Source organism: Lissotriton helveticus (genome assembly GCF_964261635.1).
Source record: "Lissotriton helveticus chromosome 1_1 unlocalized genomic scaffold, aLisHel1.1 SUPER_1_unloc_4, whole genome shotgun sequence".
In the NCBI taxonomy this organism is placed as follows: Eukaryota; Metazoa; Chordata; class Amphibia; order Caudata; family Salamandridae; genus Lissotriton; species Lissotriton helveticus.
Window position 1 is genome coordinate 4,389,873 of NW_027611681.1, and position 14,236 is coordinate 4,404,108.

The following is a 14,236-nucleotide window of genomic DNA, read 5'->3' on the forward strand; positions in this document are numbered from 1 at the left end:
GTGTTATGGGAAACAAGCATTCGCTCCTGTAAAGACACAGACATGGGTGATATGGGAAACAAGCATTGGCACTGTAAAGACTGAGACATGGGTGTTATGGGAAACAAGCATTTGCTCCTGTAAAGACACAGACATGGGTGATATGGGAAACAAGCATTGGCGCTGTAAAGACTCAGACATGGGTGTTATGGGAAACAAGCATTGGCGCCTGCAAAGACACAAACCTGGGTGTTATGGGAAACAAGCATTGGCGCCTGTAAACACACAGACGTGGGTGTTATGGGAAACAAGCATTGGCGCCTGAAAAGACACAGACATGGGTGTTATGGGAAACAAACATTGGCTTCTGTAAAGACACAGACATGGGTGTTATGGGAAACAAGCATTGGCGCCTGTAAACACACAGACATGGGTGTTATGGGAAACAAGCATTGGCGCCTGTAAACACACAGACATGGGTATTATGGGAAACAAGCATTGGTGCCTGTAAACACACAGACATGAGTGTTATGGAAACAAGCATTGGCGCCTGTAAACACACAGACATGGGTGTTATGGGAAACAAGATTTGGCGCCTGTAAACACACAGACATGGGTATTATGGGAAACAAGCATTGGTGCCTGTAAACACACAGACATGGGTGTTATGGGAAACAAGCACTGGCTCCTGTAAGCACACAGACGTGGGTGTTGTGGGAAACAAGCACATGCTCCTGTAAACACACAGACGTGGGTGTAATGGGAAACAAGCATTGGCTCCTAACAAGACACAGATGTGGGTGTTATGGGAAACAAGCATTGGCTCCTATAAAGACACAGACATGGGTATTATGGAAACAAGCACTGGCGCCTGCAAAGATACAGACATGGGTGTTATGGGAAACAAGCATTGGCACCTGTAAACACATAGACATGGGTGTTATGGGAAACAAGCACTGGCGCCTGCAAAGATACAGACATGGGTGTTATGGGAAACAAGCATTGGCACCCGCAAACACACAGACATGGGTGTTATGAGAAACAAGCATTGGCGCCTGTAAACACACAGACGTGGGTGTTATGGGAAACAAGCATTGGCGCCTGAAAAGACAGACATGGGTGTTATGGGAAACAAGCATTCGCTCCTGTAAAGACACAGACATGGGTGATATGGGAAACAAGCATTGGCGCTGTAAAGACTCAGACATGGGTGTTATGGGAAACAAGCATTGGCGCCTGCAAAGACACAGACCTGGGTGTTATGGGAAACAAGCATTGGCGCCTGTAAACACACAGACGTGGGTGTTATGGGAAACAAGCATTGGCGCCTGAAAAGACACAGACATGGGTGTTATGGGAAACAAGCATTGGCTTCTGTAAAGACACAGACATGGGTGTTATGGGAAACAAGCATTGGCGCCTGTAAACACACAGACATGGGTGTTATGGGAAACAAGCATTGGTGCCTGTAAACACACAGACATGGGTATTATGGGAAACAAGCATTGGTGCCTGTAAACACACAGACATGAGTGTTATGGAAACAAGCATTGGCGCCTGTAAACACACAGACATGGGTGTTATGGGAAACAAGAATTGGCGCCTGTAAACACACAGACATGGGTATTATGGGAAACAAGCATTGGTGCCTGTAAACACACAGACATGGGTGTTATGGGAAACAAGCACTGGCTCCTGTAAACACACAGACGTGGGTGTTGTGGGAAACAAGCACTTGCTCCTGTAAACACACAGACGTGGGTGTAATGGGAAACAAGCATTGGCTCCTAACAAGACACAGATGTGGGTGTTATGGGAAACAAGCATTGGCTCCTATAAAGACACAGACATGGGTATTATGGAAACAAGCACTGGCGCCTGCAAAGATACAGACATGGGTGTTATAGAAAACAAGCATTGGCACCTGTAAACACACAGACATGGGTGTTATGGGAAACAAGCACTGGCGCCTGCAAAGATACAGACATGGGTGTTATGGGAAACAAGCATTGGCACCCGCAAAGACACAGACATGGGTGTTATGGGAAACAAGCATTGGCACCTGAAAAGACACAGACATGGGTGTTATGGGAAACAAGCATTGGTACCTGCAAAGACACAGACATGAGTGTTATGGGAAACAAGCATTGGCTCCTGTAAACACACAGACATGGGTGTTATGGGAAACAAGCATTGGCTCCTGTAAACACACAGGCATGGGTGTTATGGGAAACAAGCAATGGCACCTGTAAATACACAGACATGGGTGTTATGAGAAACAAACATTGGCGCCTGTAAACACACAGACGTGGGTGTTATGGGAAACAAGCATTGGCGCCTGAAAAGACAGACATGGGTGTTTTGGGAAACAAGCATTCGCTCCTGTAAAGACACAGACATGGGTGATATGGGAAACAAGCATTGGCGCTGTAAAGACTCAGACATGGGTGTTATGGGAAACAAGCATTGGCACCTGCAAAGACACAGACCTGGGTGTTATGGGAAACAAGCATTGGTGCCTGTAAACACACAGACGTGGGTGTTATGGGAAACAAGCATTGGCGCCTGAAAAGACACAGACATGGGTGTTATGGGAAACAAGCATTGGCTTCTGTAAAGACACAGACATGGGTGTTATGGGAAACAAGCATTGGCGCCTGTAAACACACAGACATGGGTGTTATGGGAAACAAGCATTGGCGCCTGTAAACACACAGACATGGGTATTATGGGAAACAAGCATTGGTGCCTGTAAACACACAGACATGGGTGTTATGGAAACAAGCATTGGCGCCTGTAAACACACAGACATGGGTGTTATGGGAAACAAGCATTGGCGCATGTAAACACACAGACATGGGTATTATGGGAAACAAGCATTGGTGCCTGTAAACACACAGACATGGGTGTTATGGAAACAAGCATTGGCGCCTGTAAAGACACAGACATGGGTGTTATGGGAAACAAGCTTTGGCACCTGTAAACACACAGACATGGGTGTTATGGAAACAAGCATTGGCACCTTTAAAGACACAGACTTGGGTGTTATGGGAAACAAGCATTGGCTCCTGTAAAGACACAGACATGGGTGTTATGGGAAACAAGCATTGGTTCCTGTAAAGACACAGGCGTGGGTGTTTAAGACACTCACAGTCAAGGGCAGGCCTCACCCTTGCATGGTGTGCTCTTGAGGAGCCTCAGATTCAGCCCCTCATGCCAGCTCTGCCCCCTCCCTCAGAGAAATACCAGCAATTTGTTAATTTTTAAACTTCTGCAAAGGAACAGACAGGATGTTCAGGAGTGAATTGAAATGAGGATTTGTATTTCATTCAATGTGTGCAATGTAGACACAGCTGCTGCAATGAGGCTGAGCAGCGTTTCTAATGTTCCTGGTCCTGGGAGTGATTCTTTATATTTGACAGGGCCGTGAATCCCCAAACCATAGCTGCCAAGGTTTCAGGTTGCTATGTGTGACATTTTCATAATTTCAGTGAAAGTATGAGTGACACTGTCTTGCGGCGTGCAAAATCAAGTAATGAAGATTAGGGAAATAGATAAATATCAGAAATTACCCCCCTTTGAGCAACAAGAAACTCTAAAAAGATCTTAAAACTGCAGCAAAGCAGCAGAAATGGAAGGAAGGGCACTAACCGGAGACAGACTGCATGACTGCAGCTCTCAGAGACAGAGACTGCATGACTGCAGCTCTCAGTGACAGAGACATTTTCCCCCTGAAATAAAACCAAACACGTAAGTCCATGGAAAAAGCTAAATATCAGAAATACGCCCTTTAAAACAGTAATAAGCTTTGGAAAGACGTTGAAGCTTCTGCATAGCCCCTGAATTGCAACCTTACTAACCTACAGCCCCTTTCTAAGATGAATGTTACTGGAAGGGGGCCTGCTAGCAAAAGGCTTGTGTTTTAAAACTTCATGGGATATAAAATGCACACAGATGATCAATCATGGTAATGAAGAAATCATTTTTAGAACCATTAAATGTGAACTGGAACTCGTCCAAGCATGTTTTTTTAAGGGACCATTTCTCTCTTTTCCGTCTTCATACTGCTTTTCAAAAAAGGTTTTTGTTTTGTCATTTATAAATATAGAAGAGTTCAGGTCTTACAAGCAATATTCTGCTTAAGCTGCATGTGGAGAGCAAGGCACGTGCACACTCCAGTACGGATGACAGCGCTAGGTCAGGTGTAACATGAAAACGAGGTACAGGACTCCCATGATCGCTTTTCGGTGACCTCAAGACGCCATAATGTACTAAAGAAACAGCCCATGGAAAATAAAATGCAATAGTTTAGACAAAAACACAGTCATGTAGATAAGAACCGGAGTATGTGCAAAAAAAGAGAGGTTCGGTATTAAATACACTCGTATCACTGCTAAACAATTCCCAAGCAGGCCTCTGCAACAGGTTATGAAATAATTGCGTAACATTATAATGTGAATGCAGATGAACAGAAGGGCCCTGCACACATTTGTTTTCAGAAGTTGCTGTCATGGAGAGCTACAACATAGATACTGAGCACGTGGGCTGCGCTGAATTAAGTTCGCTAGAAGAAACCAAGAGAAACCCGTTTACTAAATAGATTAATTTCGTTCTAAAAACAAAGCTACATTGGCACAACTTAGCTGAATAGCTTAGACAATTGTGATAAATGAGGCCTTTGTCTTTACAACAATGGAATAAGACACCTACAATGCATTCACGGGTCTGATGGAAGGAGTATTTCACCGACACAGGGGTCTCTCACTCAGTGGATGGGTTCTGGTTTTTTTCTTATGGACTTAATCTGGGGAGCAGGCCACAAGAGAGTTGTGCTTTGCAAACTTTACTCTACCTTGGAATGGGATGGGGATGTACATTTAAAAAACTAACAAAGAACTACAAACTACTGTGTGACTTGGAAGATGATTATTTCTCAATGCAGCCCTTGAGGGGGGGTGACAGCCTGTTCACAAAGCACAACCCAACTTATTTATGTAAAAGTTTGTACATTACACAGGGAGTGTGATTCAGGTAACAGTGTGAGTGTTGTATGACAGGAGCGGGCAGTCTTAGTTGCTGAGACATAAATGTCTGAAGGGTGCATCTTTAGCTCTTTCAACTGTTTGAGAGAGGGTGGCAGTCTCAAATTCTGGGGGCACAGATACCAACAGCTTCCCTCATAATCTTTGCTGTTTGCATCTCCAGTTGGTGCAGATGCCACCTAAGAGAGTAACCTTTCCAGCTAGGTAGTGTGCTTTCTAGAGTCAGCCTGCTTTGCTTTTCCCAAACTTTGGTCAGCAAAGCTAAATGTGTCTTCTACTAAAGTGTTCTTAGCTCCTTTTTGGTAATGTGGCCTGAGCAGTATGGCCTAAGGCGCACTTGAAGGTTAAACAAAACAGTGGAAGTCACAAATTTCAATGCAGTTTATTAAAAATAGACAAGGAACTTTAAGATTCAAACCAAGTTTAGATCAAAAACAATATTTAATAATTATTCAGAAGCGAACTCTAAAGGAGGGCTGTGATTTAATAATTATTAATTAGCAAAAACAAAAAGGTAAATGAATAAAAAAAGCAGATCCACTGAATCAATCAGAAAGTCACCTACAAAATTGTAGCTGACTTCGGTAGCTATGCTCGAGGGGACAAAGGTATGTTTAGTCTCTGGTGATGATCAACACTTGAATTTGATGTGAGGTTTTTGGCTGAATCAGTCTCAGAGGTGACGAGCTGCACAGAAGAGGCTTGAAGTGCCAAAATTCCCACAGAGTAGAGTTGGGTCATCACCTTGAACCTGCATCTACAGCCATCAAAATCTATGAAACTTCAGGCAGTTACAACAGCTGCGAAGTCTTCGGAGCTTCCAAGTTGTGGAGATGGTTCAAGGTTGATCATATGAGCCAAAGCATGGAATGTGGTGTGAGACAAGCAGCGTACTGGAGCTCACGCCGGAGGTTCAAACATGAAACTTGTAGCCGTCAAGGTGTATCACAGCAGGTTCAAAGGTTGTTCAGCGTTTCAAACCTATATCTCACGTATCCAAGTGGAAAGGTAGAATACCAATAAAGGCAGATCAAGGTGCAAGAATCTCAGGGTTAGGGCTCTCGTAAGTCGCTAAAAACTTTTCTCTTTTCACAAGCCTTCTCTCCACAAACTGCTTCTCTCTATTTCCCGTACTTCCTGCCCCTCTGGGCTCAGTACTTTATAGCGCCATGAAACCGCCTGGTGTACGCGCGCTTTAGAAATATTTTAAACTCAAACTCAAACTCGTACAGCGAGGGTAAAAACTGTTCATCGTATAAAAATGTACACAAAGGATAAGACCTCAGAACCAATTAACAGCAAAGTACATTTCTGTGGTAATGTTGAGGTAAAACCAACAAAATCAGGTAAACGGAAGAGGAGAATGTACAAACAAAAGCAAATCATGATAACATGGCTAACAACATGCAGAAATGACTTGATCCTACTACGGTAATGATAAATCGCTGCTACAAGAGGCCCTCAGGAGGCAGAATGATGTAGCAAGTGCAGGAAAATTACTTCAAAATATTTGTTGCTGCTCCCCAGCCAAACAGACACATCGGACAAGTGCTCTGGTGTTCGTGCAGGATCATCCCATTTGCTCTAATAACAGCCCAAGTGCCCGCGTACCACAAAAATGAAACACCCAGGCGGAGTTGGACACCTCGAAGGCTATTCACGAAGGTACCTTACACCTGTGAGTAATCTATACATGCAAGGATGCTCGTAGAGTAACTTTGCTACTTTTATCTATTCACTATTACGATAACGTTACTCAAAAGTGTGGACTTGCACATCTGCACACCCTTAAATAGATGTGGAGCAAAATGTACAAATGTAACTTACTGAAGCATAAATGGAGCACTAGAAAGTGCAGCATAACCGACCACTGGTAATGCCTTCTAAAACTGCATATACATTCAAAAGAATGTTACAAAATTACCTATATTTAAAAAATAATTATTGCATGATAAAATATGTTAACCTTTTAATTAATAATTTTTTAAAAACTATTAAATAAATAATTTCAATTAATTCTATCCATAACTTTTTGTAAGGCAGTTCCGCTTCTGAACAGAGTTGCAAAAGGAAATTTAGTAATTATGAATACATTAAAAAAAAGAATGATTTTACTTTATGTGGGATTGTTCTTACAAACCTTTGAAAAAACATGTTTAAAATGAATTAAATTTCAAGTTAACAGTGTTGCATCATTTTTATTTGTTATAAAGTAAAGTTAAATTCATATTTGACATACATATAATTTTTTTTTTCAAGTTTGATAAACTTGTATAATGTTCCCTACATTTAACACAAGTTGAATATATATATACAATTGTATTTTTTCCAAAGCCTAAATTAAAAGTTAAGTAACATTTTTATTATGTATTCATGATTATTCATTGTGAGGTAGAGAAATAATTTTAACAAATTTAATTATACCTTACTAAAAATGAATGTTATATCAGTGTTTAAATTTAAAAACAAATTTTCATTAAAATAATCAAAACTTTTCTTTTGAGATATGTTTTGCCATTGAATTTTATATTATTTCATTTTTAACTGGTTGCAGTTCCAGTGGATGGCCATGTGTGATGTTGGACGTACTCCGGCTCTGAGCAGGAGTACATTTAGGAATCTTTTAGGTACATTATGGCTTAGTGACTTTATAATGTGGTTCGTAAAGAGAAATGGGCATACTCCTTAGAGAATGCCTGTCCTTCCCTAAACCCCTCCCTATACTCCTCTTTACTCCTGCCTTACCCCCCCCCCTTTATTCATAAGTATTTCACATTTTACAGCCACTTCCCTCTATCACTCCCACATTTACTACTAAAACTATACTAACTTGTGCGGAAACTCTGCAGTCAAGGCAGACAACTCCACAAAGAAAAAGATAGGAGAGGCAGAACGACTGCACGTAGTTTGTGAATTGCATTTTCTTGTATTGTAGTCGCCCTATAGTAGTTTATGAATAGGCCAGATTATCTGTGAGACTTTTCGGGTGTATCTGATGTGATTGTAAAGCTGGTGAAACTGTCCTCAGCAGATGAGAAGCAGGTTCCATTTGTAGCTAAAAGAACATGGAAAGAGGCAGCTAAAGTGGATCTTTGTAATATGAGGCTGTGTCCCATTGGAACATAAGTCATTAGAACTATTTAGGTTGGGGCCAATAATGGTTTGCATATGGTTGGCCTTGTCTTTAGTGGCACAGAGACTGGAGAATGATGTGGCGGGATGTTGCAGAGCTTAACTACCAGTCCATCCATCAACTTTAGCTTTTCTCAATGATCAGCCCTACGTGGCACAGAACAGACGTTGGTCCCATAGAGACCTACGATAAAGGGGCTCCTGCTGCAGCCCCCAGGTGAGGCTCACTAAGGCTGGAAACAGTTTGAGGTTACATGCATTCCTGATCCTAGCAGCGTGGCCTCAAAGTTCAGGATCGAATGGCCTTTGTGGGTCAAAGCTCTGCATATAAACACTCAGGAAGCAAAACACACTGAATGTTTACAAAGGAATGAGTTTAATTCAAGCATTTCCATCCCACGCTGTGTGCTTTTCTCAGTAGACGGTTTGTTGGACAATCAATACAGTGGAGTCTTTGTGGCTGCTTCATGTAAATGTTTTGCGATGCTGAAAGCTCCTCCTCAGAGTTCACAGTGAGCACCTTTTATTCTCCCACATTGGCTTGCTTATGTAGAAGAATTACATTTACAACTGAAGTTTTTGTCACATTGATAGCATGGTAATTTTTTTTCTCATTGTGCGTTCTCTCTTGTTGAACGAAACTGAATCTCCAGCAGACCCTTCCCTGGCATTTAGAACAATGACAAGGTTTCTTCCAGGTAACTTCTTCCAAATTGAGTGAGACCAGATTTCCGACTGAAACTTTTCCAGCATTAAGAGAGCTAATAAGGTCTTTCACCAGTGTGAGTTCTTTCATGTCTAGTGAGAGTCTTTTTCAGTCTAAAGCTTTTCTGGCATTGAGAGCACTGATAGCGTTTGAGCCCAGTGTGGGTCGTTTCATGTACAGTAAGGCTGGATTTCTGACTGAAGCTTTTCGAGCATTCAGAGCACTGATAAGGTTTGTGTCCCGTGTGAGTTCTCTCATGCTGAGTGAGAATCTGTTTCAGTCTGAAGATTTTTTGGCATTCAGAGCACTGAAAGGGGTTGAGCCCAGTATGGATTCTCTCATGTAGAGTTAAACCAGATTTGTGATTGAAACCTTTTTGGCATTCAATTCGTTATCCCCTGTTTTTAAGCGGCATTAGGCTGGGTTATACATCTCCCCCTCCCTCTTACCGCACATAAAGGAAGTCACATCGCCGTTTTGGCGAGTCCGGGTCCCGGGGGTTGCCCTGCATAGGAGCCATTTTGGTTTGGGCTCCTCACCACTTCGACGGGCGCCATCTTGGAACGCCCTCGTGATCGCGCTGGGCCTGGAGTGCCTATTTAAGGCGGTCTCTCTTTCATCTCTGCCTTGACAGGTACTGCTGTGACTGCGCATGCGCTGCTGCTAGCGCTGTTTGTATTTTAAACTCGTCCTGCTTTACAGTTGCTTTGTTCTTTTGCTCTCGTTATCCCCTGTTTTTAAGCGGCATTAGGCTGGGTTATACATCTCCCCCTCCCTCTTACCGCACATAAAGGAAGTCACATCGCCGTTTTGGCGAGTCCGGGTCCCGGGGGTTGCCCTGCATAGGAGCCATTTTGGTTTGGGCTCCTCACCACTTCGACGGGCGCCATCTTGGAACGCCCTCGTGATCGCGCTGGGCCTGGAGTGCCTATTTAATGTTTGCCTCTACCGCGCAGCGGGACGCGCAGGTGGGTCGCCCTCGCTTAGCCGGAGTCGTGCCAGAGTCCTGCCCGTCTGCGCCCGTCAGCGACGAGGAAGCGCGAGGCGGGGCAGGTCCTAGCCTCTGTTCAGCTGTGGACATCTCCAGTTGATGTTTGGTATGTTGTCATACTCACGGTCAGAGCTGTTGGCTATCGGACATAGAAACAGGGTTTGCCTATGCAAGCCTGTCGACCCATTAGCAGGCCCATATAGTTGTGCCTGTAAGGGTTGGTCACTCGAGAGCCCTACTAAGATCCGCTCCCTCGAAGACGCTACCCCTATTACACGCACGGTTGGCGCGTCTCGGGATCTTCGGCTCTGGTGTTTAAACGTGAGATCTCTGGTTAAACATTACCAACTCATACATGATCTGCTTGAAAAAGAAGATCCTGATCTTTTTCTATTGACTGAAACCTGGCTTCAGGACTCAGATTCGGCTATTTTAAACCTTGCCTTTCCTCAGAACTACATGGTCTTTACGTCCAACAGGACCACAAGAGGAGGCGGTATTGCCATGGCAGTTAAATCCTGCTTTCCTGCTGAATGGAAACCCGCGGGGTTGCCTGCCTGTGAAAGTGCTATCTTCAAAGTTGCTTTTAGCCATCAGTTTACGCTCAGCGGCATGCTCATCTACCGCCCACCTGGCAATGATTCTGTCTTCAAGTCCGCACTGGCCGATATGGTTAGCCCTATAGCGATGGGTTGTGCTAACTTTAACATCATAGGGGACCTAAACATCCATTTTGATAATAGGTCGTCCACAACCGTGAACACTCTGCTGGCGGATCTTGAAGCTCTTCAACTCATCCAGCTTGTCACTCTTCCTACCCACTCAGTGGGCCATATTTTGGACCCCTTCTTCTCCACGCTTGAGGGGGTGAAGATGTCAGACCCGATGCAGATGGGATGGACGGATCATTTGCTAGTGGAAGCCTTTTGTCCTACCCACGATAAGTCTTTTAAATCAGTGGACAGGCCGATTTTAAAAAGGCTTTGGCATAAGCTTAAACTTGAAGATTTTTACAGTTTACTGGAACAGAAACCTTTGAGCGCCTTTGTCAACGTGGACCAAGGTTACCAACAGTTCTGCACTTGGATCTCTGAGGCTCTTGACTCCTTTATACCTTTGAAGTGGTCGAAATGTAGGGCAAAAACAGCTAGCCCTTGGTATAATGAGTCTCTTGCCGAGCTGAAAAAATCCTGCCGGAAAACAGAGAGGGAATGGAGAAGATCTTATGACCCCACTCTGAAAATCCGGTACTTTGCGGCTCTAAAGCTCTATCACAGGGCCATCTGCAGAACACGGGCCGCATTTTACGCTCAGGAATTTGCAGCCAGCACTAACCCATCTAAACTGATCTTTAAGGTCCTGAAGGACCTTATGAAAAAAAGAGCCACCTCAGAGGTGATCTGCACAGACTCCCATTGTGAGAACCTTGCCACCTTTTTCCTGGAGAAAGTGCAAAAAATCTACCGAGGATTTGATCTATGTCAGCCGACTCTTGAGGTAGTTGACCCCGATCCTCTGGGGTATGAGACCCTGGCTATAATAGCAAAAAGTGTGTTACGTGGAACGTAAACACAACCCTGTAGGTGGGCACACTTGTATGGCTCAGCGTAGCTGATTCAAAAGAAAGTTCAAATCCATAAATTTGCAGAATTTGCGTATGTTTAATAAGTTCAAAAGTTCATTATGCCAGGCGTTACATCACGCCATGTATTCAATATAAAGTAATCCCATAACATGTAGTTCAAAGTATGCTCCGATGCATTTCGGACTCGTGTAGTCCTTTGTCAAGGAGCACTCTGGGAAGGATACAATAACATCATTTTAGATCAACGAGAAGTGGACCGTAGTAAAGTTGTGCACATGCGGTGAAAAGTGTGTTAAAGCAAAACGAATACATGCGATTTAAGAAATGAATACATGCGGGTTGTTAAAAAACGGGTATGGTTTCGTGATCATGCAGTCGTTGTAAACAGTGTGGGTCCGTGATTTTGTGATCGGGAACGCATGCGGGCGTGATAAACAAGTGGGGCGCTTTTTAGTGCGTGCGGAAATTTACATAGATAGTTCCCTAAATGTGAAGTGCAAAGATGTGAAAAATGTGACAGGTTTAAACGAAAGGTGAAAAGTTCAAGCGCGAATAATCAAGTAATGGGAAGTGTCTTACGCTTCCACATCGATATACAGCTCACATCAGTGCTGCAGGGGGTGATAAAACAATCCATTAGCGATTGTGAACAAGCAAAAACGGTTTAAAAGAACGATAAACTAAAACACCTAGCGGTGGTGGTGACTTACTGTGGAGGTTCAAAAGAAGTGGACTACGTGTCTCGGGCTTCGCGTAGGTACTGCGGAGTTCGAGAGGAAGTGTGGGATAATAGAAATAAAGAAAAGACATCCCATTAAAGGAAAAGCGGCCATCTTGTAGAGGTGAAAGTGAAAACACCTTAAGGTGTATTACAATAGTATTGACACAACTTGTAAAATAACAGTAACTGTAACAATAAACGTGCAGAATGCGGGTTCAACGTATCAGGCAACCTAATTATAGGTAGCAACTCAGTTCAGTCCGATCCTTAAGCCCGAATGGCTTCAAAGATTGGAGTTTATAAATCCACGATGTCTCGCGTTGTAAGAGGGTCTTATTATTGTCTCTGCCCTCGTGCGGGGTGACCATTTCCAATACCAAATACTTCAGTTGGGCTATACTGTGGTGCGCCTCATTGAAATGTGTGGCCAAAATAGACTTGGTGTTCTTGGTGCGGATATTTGATTTATGTTCGTTAAGTCTGGTCTTTATTTTTCTACTGGTTTTGCCGACGTAGATCTTTCCGCACGGACATTTTAGTAAGTAAATCAGGTTGGCTGAATCACAAGTGGCATCTACTTTCAAGGGGATCGCAAAACCTTTCATCGGATGGTGGATAATATTGCCTCCAATTACATTGTTACAATTATTACAATGATGGCAAGGTCGTGTGCCAGTGTGTTTCTTCGGTTTGTCAGTGGGTTTTGATAGGATTTCTCCAACGTTCATGGGTCGATTGTAAGCGAAGATCGGAGGATCCTTGAAAAGATCTCCGAAATCCGGCTCAGACGACAAAATTCGCCAGTGTCTTAAAATGATTTTTTTGTACGTCTTACTCACAGTGGAGAATTTAGAAACTAGTGTCAATCTCGGATTCACATCCTTTTTTTTGCTTTTCAAAGCTTCAGATCTTGGGATGGTGAGTACTCTGTCTTGCGCTTCTTTGACAATGGTTTCGGGATAACCTCTGGTAGAGAACCTAGAGGCCATCATCTGCATTTGAATGTCTCTTCTGTGTGCATCTGATACTATCCGGGTAATTCTCAGCATCTGGCTGAATGGAAGATGTCTTTTGAGGGAGTCTTGGTGAAAACTGCTGTACAGCAGGGTGTTGTTGCGATCTGTTACCTTGCGGTATAAGTCTGTTTCCATACCGTCTGTTGTGAGTCTTATGAGTACATCCAAGAATGTAATTTCTGTAGATGAGATGTTCCAGGTGAACTCAATGCGGTCATCCTTGGTATTCAGTTTATGTAAAGCTGATTCCAGGTGCTCCCTGGAACCAGTCCACATGAAAAAAAGGTCATCAATGTATCGTGCGTATAATTTAAGGTTATCATTCCAATCCGCGTTCTTTTCAATGTGGTTGACTTCAAAGTTGCCCATGTATATATTCGCGTATGTCGGCGCGGCGCAATTGCCCATTGCCATCCCAGACATTTGTAAATACCAATGGTTCTCAAAGCAAAAGTAACTGTGATACAAGGTAAAAATCATAAGTTCTAAAATGAAGGTTTTCAGTGGATCTGCAATGTCTGATTTTAATAAAGCTGATTCGATAGCTTCAATTCCCCCTGCATGGGGAATGGAGGTATATAGACTCTTGACATCAGCTGTACATAGTAAGATTTGTTCGCCTTGTTTGATTTCAACAGTGTTTAGTTTGTTGATGAAGTCAGTAGTGTCACGAATGTAACTTTTTAAGTTTGTTACCATAGGTTGTAAGTGGCGGTCAATAAATTTCCCGGTGGGTTCATGAATTGACCCCCGTGTGGACACGATGGGCCTAAAGGGTGGATCCATTAAGTTCTTGTGTATCTTGGGCAGCATGGTAAGAGTGGGACTTTTTGGGTGTTCCACGGTCAAGTATCGCTTGGTTCTGTCATCGATGATATCATTCACTCTGGCATTTTCAATGATGTTAAGTAGCAAGGTTTTAAACTCCTTAGTGGGGTTGCCCTCCAGTGGTAAATAAGTTTCAGCGTCGAAGACGTGTTCTCTGGCTCTACGAATGTAGAGATCCGTGTTAAGAATAACTAGGGCTCCACCCTTGTCCGCTTTTAAGCATTTGATAGATTGGT

General features: G+C 43.3%; 2 protein-coding genes across 2 annotated transcripts in view; one reads left to right on the forward strand and one right to left on the reverse strand.

Annotated features, from left to right (window-relative positions):
* The window catches only part of LOC144806014 (uncharacterized), a 239,095-nt gene that overhangs the window by 114,155 nt on the left and 110,704 nt on the right, over positions 1 to 14,236 (forward strand). The gene's annotated exons all lie outside the window — the stretch shown is intronic.
* Positions 1 to 14,236, reverse strand: part of LOC144806029 (uncharacterized) — a 93,654-nt gene that overhangs the window by 68,864 nt on the left and 10,554 nt on the right. The window contains exon 2 of the mRNA XM_078672480.1: positions 8,950 to 9,110. Coding sequence (XP_078528606.1) covers positions 8,950 to 9,110 — 161 coding nt within the window. The remainder of the gene's footprint in view (positions 1 to 8,949; positions 9,111 to 14,236) is intronic.